The sequence below is a fragment of the Leucoraja erinacea genome, chromosome 6, assembly GCF_028641065.1.
Source record: "Leucoraja erinacea ecotype New England chromosome 6, Leri_hhj_1, whole genome shotgun sequence".
Classification (NCBI taxonomy): domain Eukaryota; kingdom Metazoa; phylum Chordata; class Chondrichthyes; order Rajiformes; family Rajidae; genus Leucoraja; species Leucoraja erinaceus.
Window position 1 is genome coordinate 82,097,679 of NC_073382.1, and position 24,493 is coordinate 82,122,171.

General features: G+C 51.3%; 1 protein-coding gene across 1 annotated transcript in view; it reads left to right on the top strand.

Annotated features, from left to right (window-relative positions):
• The window catches only part of LOC129698441 (uncharacterized), a 42,579-nt gene extending 22,067 nt beyond the window's left edge, over positions 1–20,512 (top strand). Inside the window, exon 3 of the mRNA XM_055637586.1 lies at positions 17,757–20,512. Within this exon, the coding sequence (XP_055493561.1) occupies positions 17,757–20,512 (2,756 nt within the window). The remainder of the gene's footprint in view (positions 1–17,756) is intronic.
• The last annotated feature ends 3,981 nt before the right edge of the window (positions 20,513–24,493 follow it).

The window sequence follows — 24,493 nt, forward strand, 5'->3', positions numbered from 1 at the left end:
TGGCATTCATTGCCCACCCCACAGTCGTTGGTCAGTGGGCATGTTGGTGGGTTGTGGCAGAGCGGCTCGTGAGGGCAGTTCAGAGACCAGCGGCCGTCAGTCACACTCCTGGCATCAAATTAATCAAACACAGGCTTGGTGCTTTACACACGTCGTCACTGAGAGTGGATAGAGTGGATGTGGAGAGGATGTTTCCACTAGTGGGAGAGTCTAGGACCAGAGGGCACAGCCGCAGAATTAAAGGACGTTTCTTTAGGAAGGAGATGAGGAGGAATTTCTTTAGTCAGAGGGTGGTGAATCTGTGGAATTCTTTGCCACAGACGGCTGTGGAGACCACAAGTCAGTGGATGTTTTAAAGGTAGAGATAGATAGATTGTTGATCAGTACGGGTGTCAGACGTTATGGGGAGAAGGCAGGAGAATGGGGTTCGCAGGGAGAGACAGATCAGCCGTGATTGAATGGCGGGGTAAACTTGATGGGCTGAATGGCCTAATGGTGCTCATATCATTTATAAACGTATGAACTTGTGATGATAACTTGTTTTAATTTTATATGCATTGGTTAACCAAGATTAACGTTCCCAGCTGCCACCAATGGGGTTGGACCCTGAATCCAGATCAGTGGTCCAGGTGTCGGGATCCAGTGGTTGGATCAGTGAGTCCCCATCAAGTAGACAGAGGTGAATGTTACGCTGGCCTTCATCGGTCGGGGCGTCGAGTACAAGAGTCAGGAAGTCACCATGCAGCTTTATCGGACTTGGGTCGGGCTGCATCTGGAGTATTGCGGGCAGTTCTGGTCGCCCCCATCACAGGGAGGATGTGGGGGCTTTGGAGACGGTGCAGAGGAGGTTTACCAGAACGATGCCGGGATTAGAGGGTTTCAGCTACAGGGTGAGGGTGGACAGACTTGGATTGTTGTCTCTCGAACGTCGGAGGTTGAGGGGAGACCTGATAGTGTGTAAAATTATGACATGCACAGATAGGGTAGACAGTCCGAACCTTTTCCCCACAGTGGAAATGTCAAATATTAGAGGGCATAGGTTTAAGACGAGAGGGGGACAGTTTCAAAGAGATGTGTAGGGCAGGTTTACTACACAAACTTGTGGCTACTTAGAAACATAGAAAAAAGGTGCAGGAATGGGCCATTCGGCTCTTCAAACCAGCACCGCCATTCAATATGATCATGACTGATCATCTAAAATCAGTTGGGCAAATTCACATTAGGGCAGGAAATGGTGTTGGGGAGACTGATGGGACTGAAGGCTGATAAATCCCCAGGGCCTGATTGTCTGCATCCTAGGCTACTTCCTTAAGTAGCTCTAGAAATCGTGGACGCATTGGTGATCAGTTTCCAACCTTCTATAGATTCAGGATCAGTTCCTGTGGATTGGAGGGTAGCTAATGTTATCCCACTTTTTAAGAAAGCGGGAGAGAGAAAACAGGGAATTATAGACCAGTTAGCCTGACATCGGTGGTGGGGAAGATGCTGGAGTCAATTATAAAAGATGAAATGGTGGCATAATTGGATAGCAGTAACAGGATCGGTCCGAGTCAGCATGGGTTTACGAAGGGGAAATCATGCTTGACTAATCTTCTGGAATTTTTGGAGGATGTAACTAGGAAAATGGACAAGGGAGAGCCAGTGGATGTAGTGTACCTGGACTTTCAGAAAGCATTTGATAAGGTCCCACATAGGAGATTAGTGGGCAAAATTAGGGCACATGGTATTGGAGGTGGAGTGCTGACATGGATAGAAAATTGGTTGGCAGACAGGAAACAAAGAGTAGGGATTAACGGGTCCCTTTCAGAATGGCAGGCAGTGACTAGTGGGGTGCCGCAAGGCTCGGTGCTGGGACCGCAGCTATTTACAATATACATCAATGATTTGGATGAAGGGATTCAAAGCACCATCAGCAAATATGCAGATGACACAAAGCTGGGTGGCAGTGTGAACTGTGAGGAGGATGCTATGAGAACGCAGGGTTACTTGGACAGGTTGGGTGAGTGGGCAGATGCATGGCAGATGCAATTTAATGTGGATAAATGTGAGGATATCCACTTTGGTAGCAAAAACAGGAAGGCAAATTATTATCTAAATGGTGTCACGTTGGAAAAGGGGGAAGTACAATGGGATCTGGGGGTCTTTGTTCATCAGTCAATGAAAGTAAGCATGCAGGTAGAGCAGGCAGTGAAGAATGCGAATGGCATGTTGGCCTTCATAACAAGAGGAAATGAGTATAGGAGCAAAGAGGTCCTTCTGCAGTTGTACAGGGCCCTAGTGAGACCAGACCTGGAGTATTGTGTGCAGTTTTGGTCTCCTATTGTGAGGAAGGACATTCTTGCTATTGAGGGAGTGCAGCGTAGGTTTACAAGGTTAATTCCTGGGAATGCGGTACTGTCATATGCTGAGAGAATGGCGCGGCTCGGCTTGTACACTCTGGAGTTTAGAAGGATGAGAGGTGGTCTTATTGAAACATATAAGATTATTAAGGGTTTGGACACACCAGAGGAAACATGTTCCCGACGTTGGGGGAGTCCAGAACCAGGGGCCACAGTTTAAGAATAAGGGGTAAGCCATTTAGAACGGAGATGAAGAAACACTATTTCACACAGAGAGTTGTGAGTCTGTGGAATTCTCTGCCTCAGAGGGCGGTGGAGGCCGGTTCTCTGGATACTTTCAAGAGAGAGCCAGATAGGGCTCTTAAAGATAGCGGAGTCAGGGGATATGGGGAGAAGGCAGGAACGGGGTACTGATTGGAGATGATCAGCCATGATCACATTGAATGGCAGTGCTGGCTCGAAGGGCCGAATGGCCTACTCCTGCACCTATTGTGTATTGTCTATTGTCTATTGTCTAAGCATGATTTCCCCTTCATAAATCCATGCTGGCTTTGACCGATCCTGTCACTGCTTTCCAAAGTGCTGCTATAACATCTTTAATAATCGACTCCAGCATCTTCCCCGATGTAGGATCTACTGAATCCCATGACAGATAGCAAAGAACAAACGACACTTAGCTGAGCCACGTGTCACGTTTATTACAGAAGCTCCTTTTACTTACATTCTCACCGATCATGACCCGTGTGCAGATAAGGCCACTTAGTGCGTCTGGTCTTGGATTTGTTATTGAGCTCTTGTGGCTGGACGTTCTGGTGCGAGTCGCCAGTGGTGACGGGCTGTACGCAAAACCAACGTGGGCATGAAGGTGCCACAGCTTCCCCCTTCAGCCACCGAGGCATACGAAGTGGTGACTGCCTGGCTCTGTCCTGCCCCGTAGCGAGCTGGCGGATTGATTTCACGGCCACATCTGATTTGCTTCTGTAATGTGGGAGGTCTTTGACAGGAGGCGTTGGCGTGTCGTGACTTTGCCGGTTCGGTGGGTGAGGTGGTGTCGGTTGGTTCTCGGCGTCTGCTGGCTTCAACCGGTCAACGGATGCGGTCTCAGTTTTTCCGCTCCGTTCCGATAGATCACAAAACCTCTTGGGTAGGCGTTGGATGACTTGGCGCCGGCCATCGTATGCTTGCTGAAGAAGTCGGCCGCTGGTCTTGTGTCGGACCAAAAACATATGAGCAGCGTTAGAGGCACGTAGACCATTGCAGGTGTCGGCCTGAGCCGCTGCGTAATTCGCCGTAATTGATCGACATATCTGCTTGGATCATAGGATCTCTGTCTGTGGGCATTGGTTCGACAAATTCGCCGGGCGGCTTCAGAGTTGAGCCGTAAACCATTTCTGCCGACGAACATCCTAGGGCTGCTTTCACCGGCGCACGAATGCCAAGCAGAACCAGAGGCATCCGTTCACTCCAGTTCTCCTCCAGCTTCCAGAGCACCTTTCAACTGACGATCAATGTGTTCAATCAGGCCGATCGCTTGTGGATGATACACCATCGTTTGAATCTGGTTTGTACCCAAAAGGTCTGGGTAGTGTTTGAAACAGCGCAGACTCGAATTCTGGTCCCCGGCCTGTTGTCATCATACTTGGGACCCCAAAGACACAAATCCATCGGTCAACAAAAGCGTGGGCTATTGTTCCCACTGAAATGTTGGTGACTGGGATCGCATCTTGCCATCTTCTGAACCGCCCTTCACAAGTGAGCAGATATGTGTAACTTCTTGACGGTGGGAGTGGGCCGACCAAGTCCAGGTGCACGGGTGTTCAGTGTAGATCAAACAGTATTGCTGATTTGATCCATGTCTGGGTTTGCTGCTGATGACCGGATCCATAATCCATGTCAGGTTTTCCACACCACCACCTGGGTGGCATGTGGGCAGCCATGCTGGTTAGTTCAGCTTACGACTCGGAGCCTGCAGTACTTCATTTCGATGGTCTCTGTGTGTATTCTAATTAAAGTACTTGTTATGATATATAATGACTCTGTATCATTAGTACTTTGCACATGGTGTCAGAAGTGGGATTTCGGTTCGACTTTGGCTGTTATTTACAAGGCTTTTCATAGTCTCAGACGTGGTTGAAGCTTTTACAAAACCTGACCCACTCGTTTTCGATGGCAGAATCGGACTGCGGTGGCGTACCTTTGGGTGACAGTATGGTTTGTTCATTGCTGCTACTTCTCATGACAAGCCGGCAATGGTCCGTGCAAGCATTAGATTAAGCCTACGAATGAGCACAACAGTTTGTTTATGCTGAAGCAATAACTCATCAACCTGTGGAGCGCCAATTGCTGAGTTTGCCCGGCTGAGTTGCTGACAATTGTGTGACCCTCAAGCTAATCCACTCATCGAACATGTGAAAATGTTCACAAGCCGGAGAGTAATGGTGGATGGCTGTTTGTCAGGTTGGAGGCAGGTGACTAGTGGAGTGCCTCAGGGATCTTTGTGTTGGGTCCACTGTTGTTTGTCATGTACATCAATGATCTGGATGAAGGTGTGGTAAATTGGATTAGTAAGTATGCAGATGATACTAAGGTAGGTGGTGTTGTGGATAATGAAGTAGATTTTCAAAGTCTACAGAGAGATTTAAGCCATTTGGAAGAATGGGCTGAAAGATGGCAGATGGAGTTTAATGCTGATAAGTGTGAGGTGCTACATCTTGGCAGGACAAATCAAAATAGGACGTACATGGTAAATGGTAGCGAATTGAGGAATGCAGTTGAACAGAGGGATCTAGGAATAACTGTGTATAGTTCCCTGAAGGTGGGATCTCATGTAAATAGGGTGGTAAAGAAAGCTTTTGGTATGCTAGCCTTAATAAATCAGAGCATTGAGTATAGAAGTTGGGATGTAATGTTAAATTTGTACAAGGCATTGGTGAGACCAATTCTGGAGTATGGTGTACAATTTTGGTCGCCGAATTATAGGAAGGATGTCAACAAAATAGAGAGAGTACAGAGGAGATTTACTAGAATGTTGCCTGGGTTTCAGCAACTAAGTTACAGAGAAAGGTTGAATAAGTTAGGTCTTTATTCTCTGGAGCGCAGAAGGTTAAAGGGGGACTTGATAGAGGTCTTTTAAATGTTGAGAGGGATAGACAGAGTTGAACGTGGACAAGCTTTTCCCATTGAGAGTAGGGAAGATTCAAACAAGTGGACGACTGCAGAATTAAGGGACAGAAGTTTAGGGGTAACATGAGGGGGGACTTCTTTACTCAGAGAGTGGTAGCTGTGTGGAATGAGCTTCCAGTGGAAGTGGTGGAGGCAAGTTCGATTTTATAATTTAAAAATACATTGGATAGGTGTATGGATGGGAAAAGAATGGAGGGTTATGTTCTGAGTGCAGGTAGATGGGACTAGGGGAAAATACTTGTTCGGCACGGACTTGTAGGGCCGAGATGGCCTGTTTCCGTGCTGTAATTGTTATATGATTATATGGTTATAAGATACCAGAATTAAGGTGAAACTATTGAATCGTTTGTGTGTGCTATAAAGAAGGCTGCAGATTTGGTGATCTCAAAGACAATTTTATTAGAGACCCCTCTAATAAATTGTGGTCGGTCTCTATGGTAACAGCCTTGACAAAAATGTAAGATTCCCCTGGATCTTGCATCATCTATGCGTACCATCTTCAGCACTGCTTTCTGCCGCTACAAATTTTTGTGCATGCCGTTTGGTATTGGTTCAGCCAGTGAGGTGTTTCAGTGCTCCATGGAGCAACTGTTTATTGGATACCCTTGTGCTATCATCATGGATGATATCATTGTTAGTGGCAAAGACATGGAACAATATGATGCTAACTTGAAGAAGGTACACGAGTGTGCCAGGGAACTGAACTTAAAACTGAATCCCCAAAAATGTTGGCAGATCCTTCTAAGACTGTACTGTTAGTGAAATGTCCACGCCCACTGCTGTTGCAGGCCTGCGGAGATTTCTGGGCATGGTTAATTTCCTCGTAAAATTCGTTCCAAACTTCAGTGAGATCTCGGCCGCCTTGTGGCAGTTTACTCACACGAACACTGCCTGGACATGGCATGAACAGCAGCAACATGCTTTTGACGCTAAAACGTCAGATGTCGTGCCCACCTACCCAGGCTTATTACGATGTCAATAAACCGTTACTTTGACCCCTGACGCATCCCAGTACGGCCTCGGTACAGCACGCCTGCAGGATGAGCAGCCTGTTGCTTACGCCTCCAGGACGATGATGGACACGGAGACGAGGTATGCTCAGATCGAGAAGGAATTGCTGGCGGTGCTCTTTGCATGTGTCAAATTCAACGATTACATTTTTGGCAAGGCTGTTACCGTAGAGACCGTCCATCAACCTTTGGTTACCATTTTAAACAAGCCTATACATGCTGCTCCGGCCCTGCTGCAAAGAATGATGCTGCAGCTCCAGAAGTATGATCTCACTCTCACTTACAAGCACGATAAGTACATGTATCTGGCTGGCACAGTATCCCGTGCTCCCAGGAGGTCGAGAGCCCAGCACACATTTGAAATAGACATGTTTGACGTCATGGCAATTGATTTCTCTCATCCTTCACATCTGGATACTTTGATGGTTCACACAACAGAAGATGCCACCCTGTAGATGCTCGGCTCGGTCATCAATCACGGATGACTCCGCTTGCTGTTCGGCCTCACATTTCTGTCCAAGACGAACTGGCCATTGAAGGTGGGTTTATCAAAAAGGCCCACAAGTCAGTGATCCCGGCTTCACTCCAACAGAAGTACTTTGTCCCCGGACACAGAGGTCATCCTAGTTCCGAAGCCACGGTGCAACGAGCAAAGAGCATGTTTTTCTGGCCTGCCATGTCAGATTATATACGGCCAGTGGCGGACTGGGTCTAAAAATATTGGTTGCCAGGAGACAAAGGGGGCCCACTTCATCAGGGGCCCACTTGATATAGGGGGCCCACTTGCCATCGGGCAAGCTGACACCCTGGCCAGTCCGCCACTGTATACGCCAGAGTGTGCAGTCCTGTGCTGTGTGCATGGCTCCACATCATGGCTCCACATCAACATCAAAGATCCCCTTTTGCAGCACCCAGTTCCTGACTTGCCGTGGTCTATGGTGGCTACTGACATTATCGACTGGTGTGGCAACCAATACCTGGTCCTGGTGGAATCTTACTCCGGGTGGTTTGAGATCGATCTGCTCCCCACAGCTTCCCATGGTCATCAAGAAACCTGCGAGGCATTTGTTCAGTCCATCGGGTACCTCAAACCCTCGTGTCTGACAATGGCGTCCAATTCACGAGCCAGCGTGTCAAGGAATGGGATTTTAGGCACATCACCAGCAGCCCGGAGTACCGCCAGTCGGACGGGCTGGCTGAACGAGCTGTCCGCAGTGCAAACGAGCTGATGGAGAAGTCCAGCAGGGCCGTGTCTGATGTGTTGTTGGATCTTGTCAATCTCCGCAACATTCCACGCGATCCCACACTCGGTTCGCCAGGCTCAGTGACTCGTGTCCAGACAGACCAGGGCTACTCTTCCAGGCTCCAAACAGCTGCTCCAGCCACAAGTCTACGATCCCGAGGTGGTTCGGGCGCGTCTCCGTCTACGACCGTTCTAGTTGTCCTCTCCAACCGTTGTCAGGTGGTCCGTCTCTAAACCCTGAAGGGGTATGACCGTATGGGCAAGGTCTAGGAGGTGTGTCTGGAACCAAGGCCTTATTTGATTCAATCTGGCGGAGGTCTATACAAACGAAACCGAGGACATATTCTGTCAGTAAATGAGCCGGCCCCATTGCGGCAGGTTCCGTATGATGTGCTATGGACAGAGGATGGAGACGACTATCTGAATGAGGGACATGTGACAGCAGACGGTGAGCAGTTCCGGGATCAGGAATGTTTCTGCACCTGCAAAAGGGCTGCCAATGGGGCTGGTGCCGATAACAAAGACCCCTGTAAAGTCTGTCGGCAAATCCCCTGCGAAACTTGTGCTGATTGAGTCGTCGCCTGCTAAGACACTGCCAACGGAGACCGTGCCTGTGGTGACATCTCCTGTGAGGGGCGCGGCTGGAGGCCTGTACCATACGCAGCAAGCCTGTGGCTACATACGGAGTAAATCTCGATGCAGATCTTGGACTCTAAATAAATTATAATCGACGTTTCTTATATTACTTGCAGTAAATCCTCCATCGTTTTACTGTACATGACGGTTATTTTGTTATCGCTTTGTACACATATTACTCCTGCATGCTTTATGTTTGACTTTGGGCAAAAACCCAAGAAGGGGGGTGTAGATCAAACAGTATTGCTGATTTGATCCATGTCTGGTTTTGCTGCTGGACCCCTGATCCATAATCCATGTCAGGTTTTCCACACCACCACCTGGTGGCATGCTGGTTAGTTCCCTCTCGATGGTCTCTGTATGTATTCTAATTAAAGTACTGGTTACGATATATAATGACTCTGTATCATTAGTACTTTGTACATTCGGCACGGGAAACTCGCCGAAACGGGGTGCTAGTGTGCCTGGAGATCTTGGATTGTTTACAAGTAGACAAGTCTTCGCCCGTAATCCAATTGATGAAAAGCCCGGTGAAACGTTCGGAGATTATTGTTATCGTAGCCTTCTTGGCCGGATGTGATAAATCGTCCAAGGCACAAACGGCCTTGGTTTGCCAGTGGAAGTGTCACATATGATGGTTTCTCTCGTGCCACCGATAGGTACATCTTCCAATTTGAGGGCCGTGTGAGTCCACTGGGAACGGATAAGATCGGGATCGGTATGCTGCTCGAGAGCCATGGCATAAACATCGATGAGTGTGGCAGCATTCAGAGCCTCCACCTCCAGTCTTGAGAGGGCGTCGGCAAACCGGACTTGCTTTCCCTTCAATGTGCCTGATGATCTTAAGGGGTTGGACAGGCTAGATGCAGGAAGTTTGTTCCCGATGTTGGGGAAGTCCAGAACGAGGGGTCACAGTTTAAGGATAAGGGGGAAATCTTTTAGGACCGAGATGAGAAAAACATTTTTCACACAGAAAGTGGTGAATCTCTGGAATTCTCTGCCACAGAATGTAGTTGAGGCCACAGTTCATTGGCTATATTTAAGAGGGAGTTGGATGTGGCCCTTGTGGCTAAAGGGATCATGGGGTATGGAGAGAAGGCAGGTACAGGATATTGAGTTGGATGATCATCCATGATCATATTGAATGGCGGTGCAGGCTCGAAGGGCCGAATGGCCTATTCCTGCACCTATTTTCTATGTTTTTTATGTTTCTATGTCACTGGAGAATTGCAGAACCGAAGTCCAAGTGGTGGATGTTACACAAAAAAGCTGGAGAAACTCAGCGGGTGCCTCTTAAACTCCAAGTGGTGGATTTCGCGTGGTGAAGAGTTCCCCACACTTGTACGAGTCGTGTATGTGAGCGGTTGGTGATCCATATACATAGTGAAGAGACGGCCTTCCAACAGATGGCGGGAATGCTTGACGGCGTGGTACATAGCCAAACCTTCTCGCCCGAACGTGCTGCGCTGCACCTCACCTGAGTGGGCGATAGTTTTGCCGAAAAGAATGCCAGCGGCTCCCACGACGAAGTTGACGGAGGCATTAGTGGTGAGTGAACACAAGGCATTGGGCCTCTGATGGACCAACGTCGTTGCGTCGGCGAGAGTCCTCTTCGCGGCGTCGAAGGCTTGCACTGCCTCCTCGGGTAAACACGGCGGTTTCTTTGAAGACGATTTGTCCGAAGGTCAAGGGCAATAGGGAACCTGCGCCGCTCGGTAGAAATTCATCATCCCCAAAAATCGCCGTCATTGGTTGAACAAATGTGGCACTGGGTAGTTTCGGATTTGGTGCCCCTTTGATGCCGTTCTCCGACACGCGATGGCCGAGGAAAGTGAGTTCGCGAGCGCCAGACACGCATTTGTTCGTGTTCATGACAATACCATGTTCGTCCAGAGGCCGGAACAGTAATCCGAGGTGTTTCTCGCGTTCGTCTTCGCTTGGAGTTCGCTACCAACACGTCGTCGATGTAAGTGTAGATAGAGGTCCGTGAAACGCTGGGACGATTGTGCTGCGTTCCGTAGACCAAACAGCATCCGTGGAAAGTCGAACGGCCCGAACGGCTGTGTTGGGAATATCGGCAGGTATACGAGCTGCAACATATGGTCAAATTCCGCCTTTGCTACCTAGAGGCGACCCACGGGTAACCTGCGCGCCCTTGCCCAAACTGGAGGGCCGCTGGTCTGCATATGATCCGTGGCAGAGTGTTTGATATCATTAGACAATAGACAATAGACAATAGGGGCAGGAGTAGGCCATTCGGCCCTTTGAGCCAGCACCGCCGTTCAATGTGATCATGGCTGATCATCCCCATAAAACGGAGTTAGTAGTCGCGGAAATTGTTTCAGTAACTCCTGATATGGGCCGGTGCTGGGTTGGAGGCTGGTAAGGTGAGAGATAGTCCTTGCCGGACGGCAGGTGCACTTCACCTGTGAACGAGTGCAGCAATCACTCAAGCGGCGGTTTTTAAAATCCACCAGCAAAGATAAGTGTGAAGGAAAAGTCCGATCCGTAGTAGGTTTTTATACGTCGGCGAGTGTGAAAATCCCAGCGAAACGGACCGAAGTCGAGCGTGACTGATTTCTGACCGAATGTCTCTGTACGCTAGAATTGTTCGCGGCGGTGAGGACACATCTGGGGTTGGGGATGTAAACGCTCTTGGGAACTGGGAGGAACCACCCATAACTCGGCGCCGGAGTCAATGAGATATTGCATACCCGAGAGGTGGTCGCTGAGATAAAGGCGGTGGCTAGTTTGCACGCGGGCAGCAGTCTCCTCTACCGCCGGGCCTGGTCGTTACCCGGGTGTTGATGTTTTTGTAGATGGAGCAAGGAGGTTGACACGACCGGGCCGCGGCACCAAATCTCCGGTCTTTCCAGCAAATGCGTTAGGCGTCGCCTGGGCCCCATCCCCGACCTGAAACGAAGATGAAACGGCTCTGCTGGGCTGCCAAAGACACGACTTGCGCAGTGAGCGCTGCAATTTGCTGCTCCAACTGTGCATCTTCCGGCTGTTGTATTAACCACCGTCACCTGCAGCGCAGTAGTTGGTTGGCTCCATAACAATGTCGGCTTGTTTTGTGAACTCGTCTATGCTGGCCGATTGAAAAATATCTGGAACTGGAAGCAGTACCCTGAAAAAACTAGATAGAGCATCACTCAGCACTATTTCAAAGATGTTTCCTTAATTATGGCCTGATAACGGCGAAAAAACTAATACTCAAATGTTGGAAACATACATCAGTCCCTACAATGAAGATGTGGATTACAAACATGTCCGAGACGCTATATCTTGAAAATATTAGACTTGTCTTGGCAGAAAAACCAGGTCATTTTTCCAAAACATGGACACCATTCATTGATTTATTACAAGGATAGTATGGTACAACATAATTTGGGATTTTAATCTAATTTCGGGTTGGGTGAGGTTAGTGGGGAGGGATGAGAGGCAGGTATATCACCACTTTTTTCTCTCTTTTTCTTTTTGTCCTTTTATTTTTTTTCTATTCCTCTCTTCTTTCTTTTAATCACTATTTGGCTACACTACTTTGGTAGTCTAGGGGTTCTATCTTTGCACATCTCACTTTTTCTTGCTTTTTCTCCTTTCTAAAAAAAAAAATAATAATAATAATTCAAGGCAATGTGCACGTGTTTGGAGGGTGTAGAGCAATGTCACTCATGTCATGAGTCATACTTTGTAGCTACACCCACTAGTTTAACAGAAACCCATGCAAACTGTGGATGAGATCGCAGCGCAGATGGCTGAGGCAACTGCACTCACAGTGCGAGATGCCAAAAGTTCCTTCTGGCAGATTTCACTGGAACACAACTCACTCCTCCAAGTTACCCACTTTCAGTACTCCTTTCGGGCATTACAGATTTCGTCGCATGCCTTTTGGAATAAGTTCTGCTAGTGAAGTATTTCAACAAGCGATGGAGCAGTTGTTTGCAGGCCACATGTGCCCCATCGTAGTGGATGACATCCTCGTTGCGGGACGAACTGTCGAAGAACACAATGCTAATCTGACAAAGGTGCAAGGCCATCAACCTCAAGCTGAACCCTCAAAAATGCAAATTCAGAGTGAATGAGGTAAAATACTTAGGCGATGTGCTTACTAAAGACGGCCTAAAAAGTGACCGGTGAAAACCCGTGCTATCAACGCTCACTCTGACGTGACGGTTCACAACACGGACTGGGCGCAGCATGTCTTCAAAATGGCGGTAGCGGCAATAAGCCTGTTGCTTATGCCTCGCGCACTCTGACTTACTCAGAACAACGGTATGCCCAAATTGAGAAAGAGGTGTTTTCGGCTGCAAGATTTTATCTTTGGTCACAGCGTCACGATTGAAACTGACCACCAACCTCTGGTCAGCATCATTAACAAACTGATCCACGTCTCTTCAGCGCGCCTACAGAGGATGTTGCTGCAACTTCAAAAATATGACATTGTTCGGATCCACAAACGTGATAAGGATATGTACCTGGCCGACACTCTCTCGCATGCACCCTGGAAGACCTGTGAGGATCCGCCCTCGCCGGATGATGACTTTGTCGTGATGACTGTGTCTTTTATCCCCGCGTCCCGAATGGAGGACTTGGTTGTCGACTCTGGTGCTGACAGTACCCTACTGTTGCTTGCCTCCGCTGACCAGACAAACACTACAGCATTCCCCCGTCAGTCCGACCTTCCTTTGCTGTCCATGATGAGATGAGATAGTGCTGCAGGATGGCATTGTCTTACAAGGACACAAAGCAGTGGTCCCTGCTTTGCTGCACAGCAAGTATTTTAACGCTGTCCATGCAGGGCACACAGGCGCTGAAGCTACTGTCTTATGGGCAAGAAGCATGTTTTACTGGCCTGGCATGGCCGAGTACATCACCGAGAATGTGGCATCCTGTGCAGTGTGCAACAGCTTGGCACCTCACCAACAAACGCGACCACTTCTTTCACATCGGGTTCCTGCCATCCCGTGGTCTACAATGGCAACAGGCATATTTGAGTGACATGACAAGCAGTACCTGGTACTCGTCGATTCATATTCAGGATGGTTTGACATTGATTTTCTTTGCAGCCCCACTTCTCGTGGGGTGGTTTCGAAGTTATCTCACCATTTTTCAGTCCACGGATCTCCGGGCCTACTGTTATCTGACAACGGCACTCAATTCACCAGCCAACACTTCAAGGAATTTGCTGCACACTGGAATTTTCGCCACGTTACCAGCAGCCCAGAATATCCACAGCCTAATGGACCGGCTGAGCAGGCTGTCAAGAGTGCCAAACAGCTCATGGAACATTCGCACAGAGCTAATTCTGACGTGTTCCTGGATCTACTCAACTCACGCAACATCTCCCGCGACCCCATTTTGCGTTCACCTGCTCAACGTTTACTGGCGAGGCAGACCCGAGCCACGGTGCCTGTGGCGGATCAGACATTGATCCCACAGGTGGTTCTACCATCGGAAGTCCAGTCCAGGTGGAACAAAAGCGTGACTTTCAAATACATGACAAATACATACCACCCGGTATGACAAAGCAAGTAGTTCACTGCCACCAGTAACCAGTTCATTTACAGACTGACAAAAGCAGTTGTATAGGGCCCAGGTGAGACCACATCTGGAGTATTGTGTACAGTTTTGGTCTCCTAATTTGAGGAAGGACATCCTTGTGATTGAGGAAGTGCAGCGTAGGTTCACGAGATTGATCCCTGGGATGGAGGGACTGTTATACTAGGAAAGATTGAAAAGACTAGGCTTGTATTCACTGGAGATTCGAAGGATGGCGGGGAATCGTATAGAAACATATACAATTATAAAAGGTCTGGACAAGCTAGATGCAGGAGAAATGTTCCCAATGTGGGGCGAGTCCAGAACCAGGGGCCACACAGTCTTAGAATAAAGAGAGGCCATTTCAGACTGAAGTGAGGAAAATCTTTTTCACCCAGAGAGTTGTGAAATTGTGGAATTCCCTGCCACAGAGGGCAGTGGAGGCCAAGTCACTGGATGGATTTAAGAGCGAGTTAGACAGCGCTCTAGGGGCTAGTGGAGTCAAGGGATATGGGGAGAAGGCAGGCACGGGTTATTGATTGGGGACGATCAGCCATGTTCACAATGAATGGCGGTGCTGGTTCAAAGGGCCGAATTGCCTCGTCCTGCACCTATTTTCTATGTTTCTATGTTTCTACCCTCCGGTCCACAGGAGCTGATCCAGTCGAGAGAGCATTGGAAAATAGAAGGTGCTGCCAGGGGTGGTGGTGGTGGAGGCAGATACGATAGTGGTGTTTAAGAGGCTTTTAGATAGGCAGAAGGATATTGAGAGATATGGATCACATGTAGCAAAGGACATTGGTGTAACTCGGCATCATGTTCGGCACAGACATTGTGGGCCGAAGGGCCTGTTCCTGTGCTGTGCTGTTCTGTATTCTGAATTGTAACCATAGCCCCACCCATGCCGTTAGCTTCCCTTCTGAAGCTGACAGGTGATCCTCCGACAGGTGATGCTGCCGGGGCTCAGTCTAAAGCCAACCCTGGTCTGAATGGGCCCAGCAGATGAACGAGGCTCGGATAGAGTATCTGTATGGACATCACTAAACTGGAAAGAGTGCCCCAAAAAAAATGTTACAGGGACCGGGGGACTGGAGATACAGAGAGACGTTGGGCAGGCTGGGACTGATGCAGTTGCACAAGGCAACGACATGGTCGCATTTGGAATATTGTGTCAGAAGGAACTGCAGATGCTGGTTAAAACTGAAGATAGACACAAAATGCTGGAGTAACTCAGCGGGACAGGCAGCATCTCTGGAGAGAAGGAATGGGAGACTTACAAAATTATTAAGGGGTTGGACAGGCTAGATGCAGGAAGATTGTTCCCGATGTTGGGGAAGTCCAGGACAAGGGGTCACAGTTTCAGGATAAAGGGGAAATCCTTTAGGACCGAGATGAGAAAAACATTCTTCACACAGAGAGTGGTGAATCTCTGGAACTCTCTGCCACAGAAGGTATTTGAGGCCACAGTTCATTGGCTATATTTAAGAAGGAGTTAGATGTGGCCCTTCTGGCTTAAGGGATCAGGGGATATGGAGAGAAGGCAGGTACAGGATACTGAGTTGAATGATCAGCCATGATCATATTGAATGGCGGTGCAGACTCGAAGGGCAGAATGGCCTACTCCTGGACCTGTTTTCTATGTTTCTATGAAACGTTTCAGGTCGAGACTGAGAATCGGGAAGAGGGAAAGGAGAGAATATTGTGTTGAGTTTTTGTCATCCCGCTGTGGGATTCATGTCATTGCAGATAACAATTACGAGCATGTTGCCACAATTTGAGGGACTGAACAACGGGGAGAGGTTGGGCAGATTGGGACTTTATTCCTTGGAGTGCAGGAGGCTGAGGGGTGATGTTATAGAGGTGTATCAGATCACGAAGGGAATAGATAGGATGTATGCACAGAATCTCTTGCCCAGAGTAGGGGAATCGAGGACCAGAGGACATAGGTTCAAGGTGAAGGGGAAAATATTTAACAGGAACCTGACTGGGTACATTGCACAGCTGCAGAGGAGAAGGCAGGACAGATGTGTATGAGCACACAGCTGGATCCTAAGCTACCGTGTGGCACAAGGGTAACGGACCATCCCGCAACCACGGGTTCTCGTTGCTTGGGAGAGAGGGGTAGGGGTGGTCTGTGGCACCCGGTCCCCTCCAGACGGGCCTCGGGGACAATTCTTTCACTTACAGGGTAGTCCCCCATCTGAAACATGTTCCCCATTTTGGGGGAGTCCAGAACTAGGGGGTCACAGTTTAAGAATAAGGTGGTCGGCCATTTAGGACAGAGATGAGGAAAGTTTTTTTTCACCCAGAGAGTTGTGAATCTGTGGCACTCTCTGCCAGTGGAGGCCAATTCACTGGATGTTTTCAAGAGAGAGTTAGATTTAGGTCTTAGGGCGAACGGAGTCAGGGGATATGGGGAGAAAGCAGGAACGGGATCCTGATTGTGGATGATCAGCCATGACCATATTGAATGGCGGTGCTGGCTCGAAGGGCCGAATGGCCTCCTCCTGCACCTGTTTTTCTATGTTTCTATGAACTTGCGGGGCACGGATAATGTGGACTCTCACAGTTTGTCTCCACCAGCGTAGAGGATTCTAACACTAGAGAGCATCGGTTTAAGGTGAGAGGAGAAATGGTTAAGAAGGACCTCGGGGCCAACGTTTTTCACTCAGAGGGTGGTCGGCGTCTGGAACGAGCTGCCAGAGAAAACTGTAGAAGCGGATACAATCCACATTTTGGACAGATGTGTGGAGTGGGGGAGGGGGGGGGGGCGTTAGAGGGAAATGCAGGCCAGAACGTCAACTCGGTCGGCATGGACAAGGTGGGCCGAAGGGCCAGTTCCCCCAGGGTCAGTTTCACACAGAGAGTGGTGAATCTGTGGAATTCTCTGCCACAGAAGGTAGTTGAGGCCAGGTTCATTGGCTATATCTAAGAGGGAGTTAGATGTGGCCCTTGTGGCTAAAGAGATCAGGGGGTATGGAGAAAAGGCAGGTACAGGATACTAAGTTGGATGATCAGCCATGAGCATATTGAATGGCGGTGCAGGCTCGAAGGGCCGAATGGCCTACTCCTGCACCTATTTTCTATGTTTCTATGTTTCTATGAGTGTACGTTTGTGTGGGAGGTTCTACTGCAGTTGTACGGGGTCATGGTGAGACCACACATGGAGTATTGTGTACAGTTTTGGTCTCCTAATCTGAGGAAATACATTCTTGCCATAGAGGTAGTACAGAGAAGGTTCACCTGACTGATTCCTGGGGTGGCAGGACTTTCATATGAAGAAAGACTGGATAGACTCGGCTTGTACTCGCTAGAATTTAGAAGATTGAGGGGGGACCTTATAGAAACTTACAAAATTCATAAGGGGTTGGACAGGCTAGATGCAGGAAGATTGTTCCCGATGTTGGGGAAGTCCAGAACAAGGGGCCACAGTTTAAGGATAAGGGGGAAATCTTTTAGGACCGAGATGAGGAAAGCATTTTTCACACAGAGAGTGGTGAATCTGTGGAATTTTCTGCCACAGAAGGTAGTTGAGGCCAGTTCATTGGGTATTTTTAAGAGGGAGTTAGATGTGGTCCTTGTGGCTAAAGGGGTCAGGGGGTTCACAGAGAGAAGGCAGGGATGGGATACTGAGTTGGATGATCAGCCATGGTCATATTGAATGGCGGTGCAGGCTCGAAGGACCTGTCTATGTTTCCCGTGCAGTCCGGTAGTGCGGTGTCCGGAGCTGGCGGCGTAACGAGAGCTCTGCCAATCAACCGTGTCCGCAAACAAACCGCTGGCTTTTTGTTTTGTGTCCAACAGACTGCTGCTTGGCTTGTTCACTCGACGACATCTCCCCTTATCCCGACGAGCCCGGGCCGTATTCAGAGAACGACCACGGGCCGGAGCAGCTGCCCGGAGCGGGTAACGGCGAGCCCGACGGCGAACAGCGGGAGGTGAAGGAAGGGAGCGTCCCCCGCACCCGGACACAGCGGTCGTCGGACTCGGAGGAGTTTATGAACAAGAAGCCGTGGGTCACCCTGACCACCCCGCTGCCGCTGGAGACCAAGCGCTTCATGTCTCTCATGGCCTCGCACCCGGTCGGCGGTCGCCGCAAGTCGGTGCGGAGCGCCGAGGGCTCCAAACGCGCCGTCGACTGGACGGGTTACACCGGCGTATCGTCGCTCGCCCACCGCTCCTCCATCTCCACCGCCAGCTCCGTGACTCCCAAGTCCCTGCCGGAGACCTCCATCCTGAAGGCGATCGTGGAGTCCGCCACCTCGCTGCCGCCCGTCCTGGCCAAGCTGGAGAGTGCCGAACCCGTCACCCCTCCGCAAACCCCCGAAGAATATCTCCCCTCGCTGCCCGTCGTCACCGAGTTACTGACTTCATCCACCTCGACTCCGTCCAGCGGCGAACAGCTGCCCTACCCGTGGAACGTGCTCTCGTCGGCCGATTCTTCGTCTGTCCCGCTGGTCGTCCGCGAACCCGCCACTTCATCTGCCTCCACGCAGTCGCAGGGGGGACCTCCGCTGCCACCGCGGATCCCAGCCGCGTCTGCAGCTGCACGCGTTGGCAAGCCTGTAATATCTGCGGAATCCGCAGCCGCACAGAGGCTCGCTATCGAGCACATGATTCTATCTATGGAATCCGCAGGCGCGCCGGTGCCCGCACAGAGTCCCGCTATCGGGCCCATGGTTCTATCTCTGGAATCCCCAGTCGCACAGAGGCTCGCTATGGAGCACATGACTCTATCTGCGGAATCCGAAGTCGAGCCGGTGCCCGCACAGAGGCTCGCTATCGAGCAGATGACCCTATCTGCGGGATCCGCAGTCGCGCCGGTGCCCGCACAGAGGCTCGCTATCGAGCAGATGACCCTATCTGCGGGATCCGCAGTCGAGCCGGTGCCCGCACAGAGGGCCGTTGTCACGTCTGCAGCTCCATCTGCGGAATCCGCACCCGCGCCAGCACAGAGGACCGGTATCAAGCAGGTGACTGCAACTGCGGAAACCGCACCCGCACCCGCGCCCGTGCCCGTGCCCGCACAGAGGTCCGATGTCACGTCTGCAGCTCCATCTGCGAAATCCGCACACAGGCCCCGCATCAAGCGGGTGACTCCAACTGCGGAATCCGAACCCGTCATCGCACAGAGGCCCATTTTCAAGGCATCTGCGGAGCCCCGGGCCGCACCGCGCTCCTCCAAGAGGTGGACCACTTCACGGCCATCTGCGGGAATTCAGCCGCACGCCGTTGCGGCCAGGAGAACGAGCCTCTCCGCGCACAGGGTCGGCGAATCCGTGCATGAGCGCATTGGGGCATCCTTGACTTCACTGCTGTCCAGTGCGGAGATCGCCTTTCAATCGCAAACTACCGAGTGGCCTATTGATTTAACGCAAACCGTCTCTGCGCCGCTGCTTGCATCTGCGGAATATTTGAACACGCTCGGATCGGCGGCTGGTACGGAATCCGCGGCCTCGCTCACTGTTCCGATGGCAGCCCGGGGTCTACAGCGTAGCGGACAGTCCCCAGTCCCGTCCGCTGTCCGGTCCGCAGCCCCGTCCGCAGCCCCGTCCGCAGTCCCGTCCGCAGTCCCGTACGCAGCCCCGTCCGCCCCGTCCGCAGTCCCGTCCGCAGCCCGCCCATCCTCCAGCACATCTTCCGCCACCTCATCTTCCACATCCACCTCCAGCGGTTCCCGCACCGGTCAGACGTGCGTCCGTGCCGGGTCCGTGAGGCCGAGGCTCCGGTACCGCTGTGCGGAGCCGGGCGCGCAGCCGCTGCCCCATCGAATCGATTCCGCCGACCTGCTCCCGACCATTCAAGACCTAATCGGGTTGTTGCGGGAGATCGTGGCGTCTCACCCGGGACACCGGTGCTCCTCCTCGCACCCGCGTCTGGCCCCGTCGCCGTCGCCGGCCCCGGGCAGGCGCAACCCGTGCGGGCCCTGTGCGTGGACCGTGTCCACGCCGGTCCCGGTAACCGGCGAGACCGGGCCCGCCGCCCTCCAACCCTGGCCGTACCTGTCCCTCGCCGCGGCCCCGAGCAGGCGGGAACCGTGCCGGCCTTGTGCGGGGACCGTGCCCATATCCCCCACTCCGGCGCCCGGTGCGCCCGTTACCCGCCGCCACTGCTTGTCCCGCCGGCAGCAGAACTCTCCCCGGTCATCGGCGACCAGCAGCTCCTCCGATCCCGAGGCTCCCGCCCCGCAGACACGGGCAGCTCGGCCGGCGGACTTTCCCTCGCTTCTCAGCTGCGGCGTCCCGGGACTGTCCACGGATTCGGAGGAGGAGCATCGCCCATCAGCCCGCAGGCACCGGAGAACCGCCCGCCCATGCCGGGCCTCCCCGCCACCCCTGCCAGCTGCTTCGCCGCTGTCCCGGCCGCCCTCCGCCAACTGCCCGGTCTGCGGGCGCCTCTACGTTACCTGTCGCTGCGCGGAGGAGTGGGAACGGCGCTGGGCACCGGCACCGGCATCGCCCGGCCCGGGGCACGAACTCATGTACAGTACACTCCGTCAGATGCTGCCTGCATCGTCCGACTCCGAGGGCGAGGAAAATACGGCCGGGACCGGTCGCTGAACAGTCGCCGCGATTCGCCCTACCACCGGGCAACACTGCCCGGGATTGGACCGGTACTGCTCGGGATTGGCCCGGTACTGCCCGGGACCTTGCCCGGGACCTTCTGTTCTTCTTGCCATTTCCGCTCCGAGAATCTTCCTCTTTTAAAGACAATAAAATATCGCTCCCCAGTGAGACCCGTTTGCTAAATCCTGACGTCTCTTCGACAAGTTAATCTCCCGCGTGGAGTGGGTGCAGCAGAGATTCGCCTGGATGTTACCTGGGCTTGTGGGCTTGAGTTACATGGAGAGGTTGGAACTTTGTCCTTTGGAGAGTAGGGGTGACCTTATTGAGGTGGACAAGATCATGAGGGGCACGGATAAAGTGAACGCTCACAGGCTGTTTCCCAGGGTAGAGGATTCCACAACTAGAGGGCACAGGGTTAAGCTGAGAGGGGAGAGATTTAAGAGGGACCTCAGGGACAACTTCTACACTCAGAGGGTGGTCTGTATCTGGCACCAGCTGCCAGAGGAAGCTGTACAAGCCGGTACAATTGTGACTTGTATAAGACATTTGGACTGATATTTGGTTATCTATTGTTGAAGAAAGAACCGCAGATGCTGGAAAAATCGAAGGTAGATACAAATGCTGGAGAAACTCCGCGGGTGAGGCAGCATCTATGGAGCTGAGGAATAGGTGACGTTTCGGGTCGAGACCCGCTGAGATTTTCCAGCGTTTTTATCTACCTTTGGTTATCTATTGATCAGAGGGGCTTGGGGCCAAATGTAGGGACTAGCCCAGTATATGTCAATGGACTTTGCTAGGTTGATCAGTCTGGACCAGGTGGGCCGAAGGGCCTGATACCGCTCTGTGAGTCTGGCTGTGGCTGGGTTTGTAAAGTCCCCTCGCTGTACCGAAAGTCAACCAGTTAGACACAAACGAAGCAGGGAATGGAGAAATGGAGCTAGTCGCACCGCTACTCACTGCGGGCGGGATGCAGACGGGGGGGGGGGGGGGGGGGGGGGAGAGATCGTGAGACAGAGAACAAGGCGGTGTGAGCCAGGGGGTGGTGCTGGTGGAGCGAAGGGTGAGGCGGGAGTGGGTGGGACAGGAAAGCCTGGACAGTCCCTCTTAAATCTCTCACCTTAACCCTATGCCCTCTAGTTGTAGAAACCTCTACCATGGGAAACAGACTGTGAGCGTTCACTTTATCCGTGCCCCTCATGATCTTGTCCACCTCAATAAGGTCACCCCTCAGCCCCCCTACGCTCCAAAGGACAAAGTCCCAGCCTATCCAACCTCTCCCTGTAACTCAAGCCCGCAAGCCCAGGTAACATCCAGGTGAATCTCTGCTGCATTTTTACCAACTTTACCTTCCTGTCGCCGGGTGACCACAAGTGCACACAATACTCCAGCTGTGGTGTCACCGACGACTTGTACAGATGCCAACTTTTGTACACAAAACCCCTCCCAAGAAGGTCAGCGTGCCTAACGCGTCCATCACCGCCCCCCGACTCACACCTTCCAGAGAACTGCACCCCCAGATCCCTCTGCTCAACCACACTCTCCTGGGCTCAGCCACTGATGGTGGAAGTCCTGCCCTGGCTTGACTTACCAAAGTGCAACAACTCACACTTTTCAGAGTTTGCTATTCCTTGGCCCAACTTCCCAAATGAATCTTCCCAATCTTTCTGTGTTGTGAAAACATTGGAATAAGGAGAAATAATCTTCAGATAAATTTGAAACCAGCATTAAGGGAATCCAGAGGGAACGCAGCCAGGCAATAGACAATAGACAATAGACAATAGACAATAGACAATGGGTGCAGGAGTAGGCCATTCGGCTCTTCGAGCCAGCACCGCCATTCAATATGATCATGGCTGATCATCCACAATCAGTACCCCGTTCCTGCCTTCTCCCCATATTGTCTTGACTCCACTATTTTTAAGAGCCCTATCTAGCTCACTCTTGAAAGTATCCAGAGAACCGGTCTCCACCGCCCTCTTGAGGCAGAGAATTCCACAGACTCACAACTCTCGGTGAGAAAAAGTGTTTCCTCGTCTCCGTTCTAAATGGCTTACCCCTTATTTTTAAACTGTGTGACCCCTGGTTCTGGACTCCCCCAACATCGGGAACATGTTTCCTGCCTCTAGCGTGTCCAAACCCTTAATAATCTAAAATGTTTCAATAAGATTCCCTCTCATCCATCTAAACTCCATAGTGTACAAGCCCAGCCGCTCCATTCTCTCAGCGGGGAAGCATGTCTGATGGGCTCTTCACAAGGCCATGGCGAGGACAGAGCAGGAGTATTGTGTTCACTGTTGGTCACCCTGCTGTAGGTAATATGTTGTTAAATTAGACAGAGTAGAGAGAGGATTTATAAGGATGTTTGCTGGACCAGAGGGCCTGAGTTACAGAGGGAGTTTCGGCAGGTTAGGACTTTATTCCTAGGAGCGCTGGACATAGAACAGATAAGAGTACAGCACAGGAACTGGCCCTTCGGCCCACAATGTCTGCGCCAAGCATGATGCTAAGACCAACTCTTATCTGCCTGCACGTGATCCATATCCCTCCATTCCCCGCATATCCACGTTCATGTCTAAACGCCTCTTAAACACTAATATCGTACCTGCCTCCACCATCACCCCTGGCAGCGCGTTCCAGACACTTGCCCCACACATCTCCTTTAAACTTTGCCCCTCTCACCCTAAAGCTGTGCCCTCTAGTCTGTGACATCCCCACCCTGGGGACAAGGCTGTGACTGCCTACCCTATCTCCGCCTCTCATCATTTTATAAACATCTACCAGGTCTCCCCTCAATCTCTGACGTTCCAGAGACAACAACCCAAGTCTGTCCACCCTCTCCCTGTAGCTGAAACCCTCTAATCCCGGCATCGTTCTGGTAAACCTCCTCTGCACCGTCTCCAAAGCCCCCACATCCTCCCTGTGATGGGGGCGACCAGAACTGCCCGCAATACTCCAGATGCAGCCCGACCCAAGTCCGATAAAGCTGCATGGTGACTTCCTGACTCTTGTACTCGACGCCCCGACCGATGAAGGCCAGCGTAACGTTCGCCTTGTTTAACACACAGGGTGTCAGATAAGGAGAGGAGAGGAATGTAAGGCCGGAGGGAGGGACATGGGGGGGGGGGGGGGGGGGGGGGGGGTTGGTGGGGAGGGAGATGGTGTTTGGAGGAGGGGCGAGGAGCAGGGTGACTGGGGTGGGGGAAATGTGAGCACAACGTGGTGGGGGAAAGTGGCGAGAGGGGGGGGGGGTAATGAGATGGGGGTGGGGTCTTTGCCCAGAGGAGAATGAGCGGGGGCTTCCTGTTGGAGGAATTGAGCAGGTGGTGGACAGAGTAATCTGGTACTGAGGCGACATCATGGGGAAAGGTCAACGTTGGGAACCGGTAGGCAAGAGGCCAGTAGTTCGAGCCGCCTCCGCAGATGTCAGTTCAATCCCACCATGGCACCGGGACAAGTTACATTTAATTAATTAAATTACTCTGGAATTAAAATCCAGTGAGAATAATTTGGCCGCTTGTTGTAAAAACATCACTGGTTCACTGGGTGACAAGGAAGCCCCTCTTTCTGCCTTTAGGTCTAGGTTCAGTATTGTCACGTGTACTGAGGTACAGTGAAAAGCTTTGTTCTGCACGCTATCCAAACAGATCAGATATATTATACATGAATAAAATCTGCTATCTCAAGTACAACAGGTGGAGCAAAGGGGAAGATACAGAGTGCAGAATATAGTTCTCAGCATTGTAGCGCATCAGTTCCATAGACAAAGTCCAATGTACACAATGGGGTAGAGGTGAATCGGACAGTACCCTAGCTTATGGAAGGACCGTTCAGAAGCCTGATAACAGCGGGGAAGAAGCTGTTCCTGAGTCTGGTGGTGCGGGCTTTCAAGCTTCTGTACTTCTGCTAACTATTGGCTTTCTGAGAGTCCCATTAGCCAACTTGGTCAGTATTTGCTTACATTATTATATATTTATC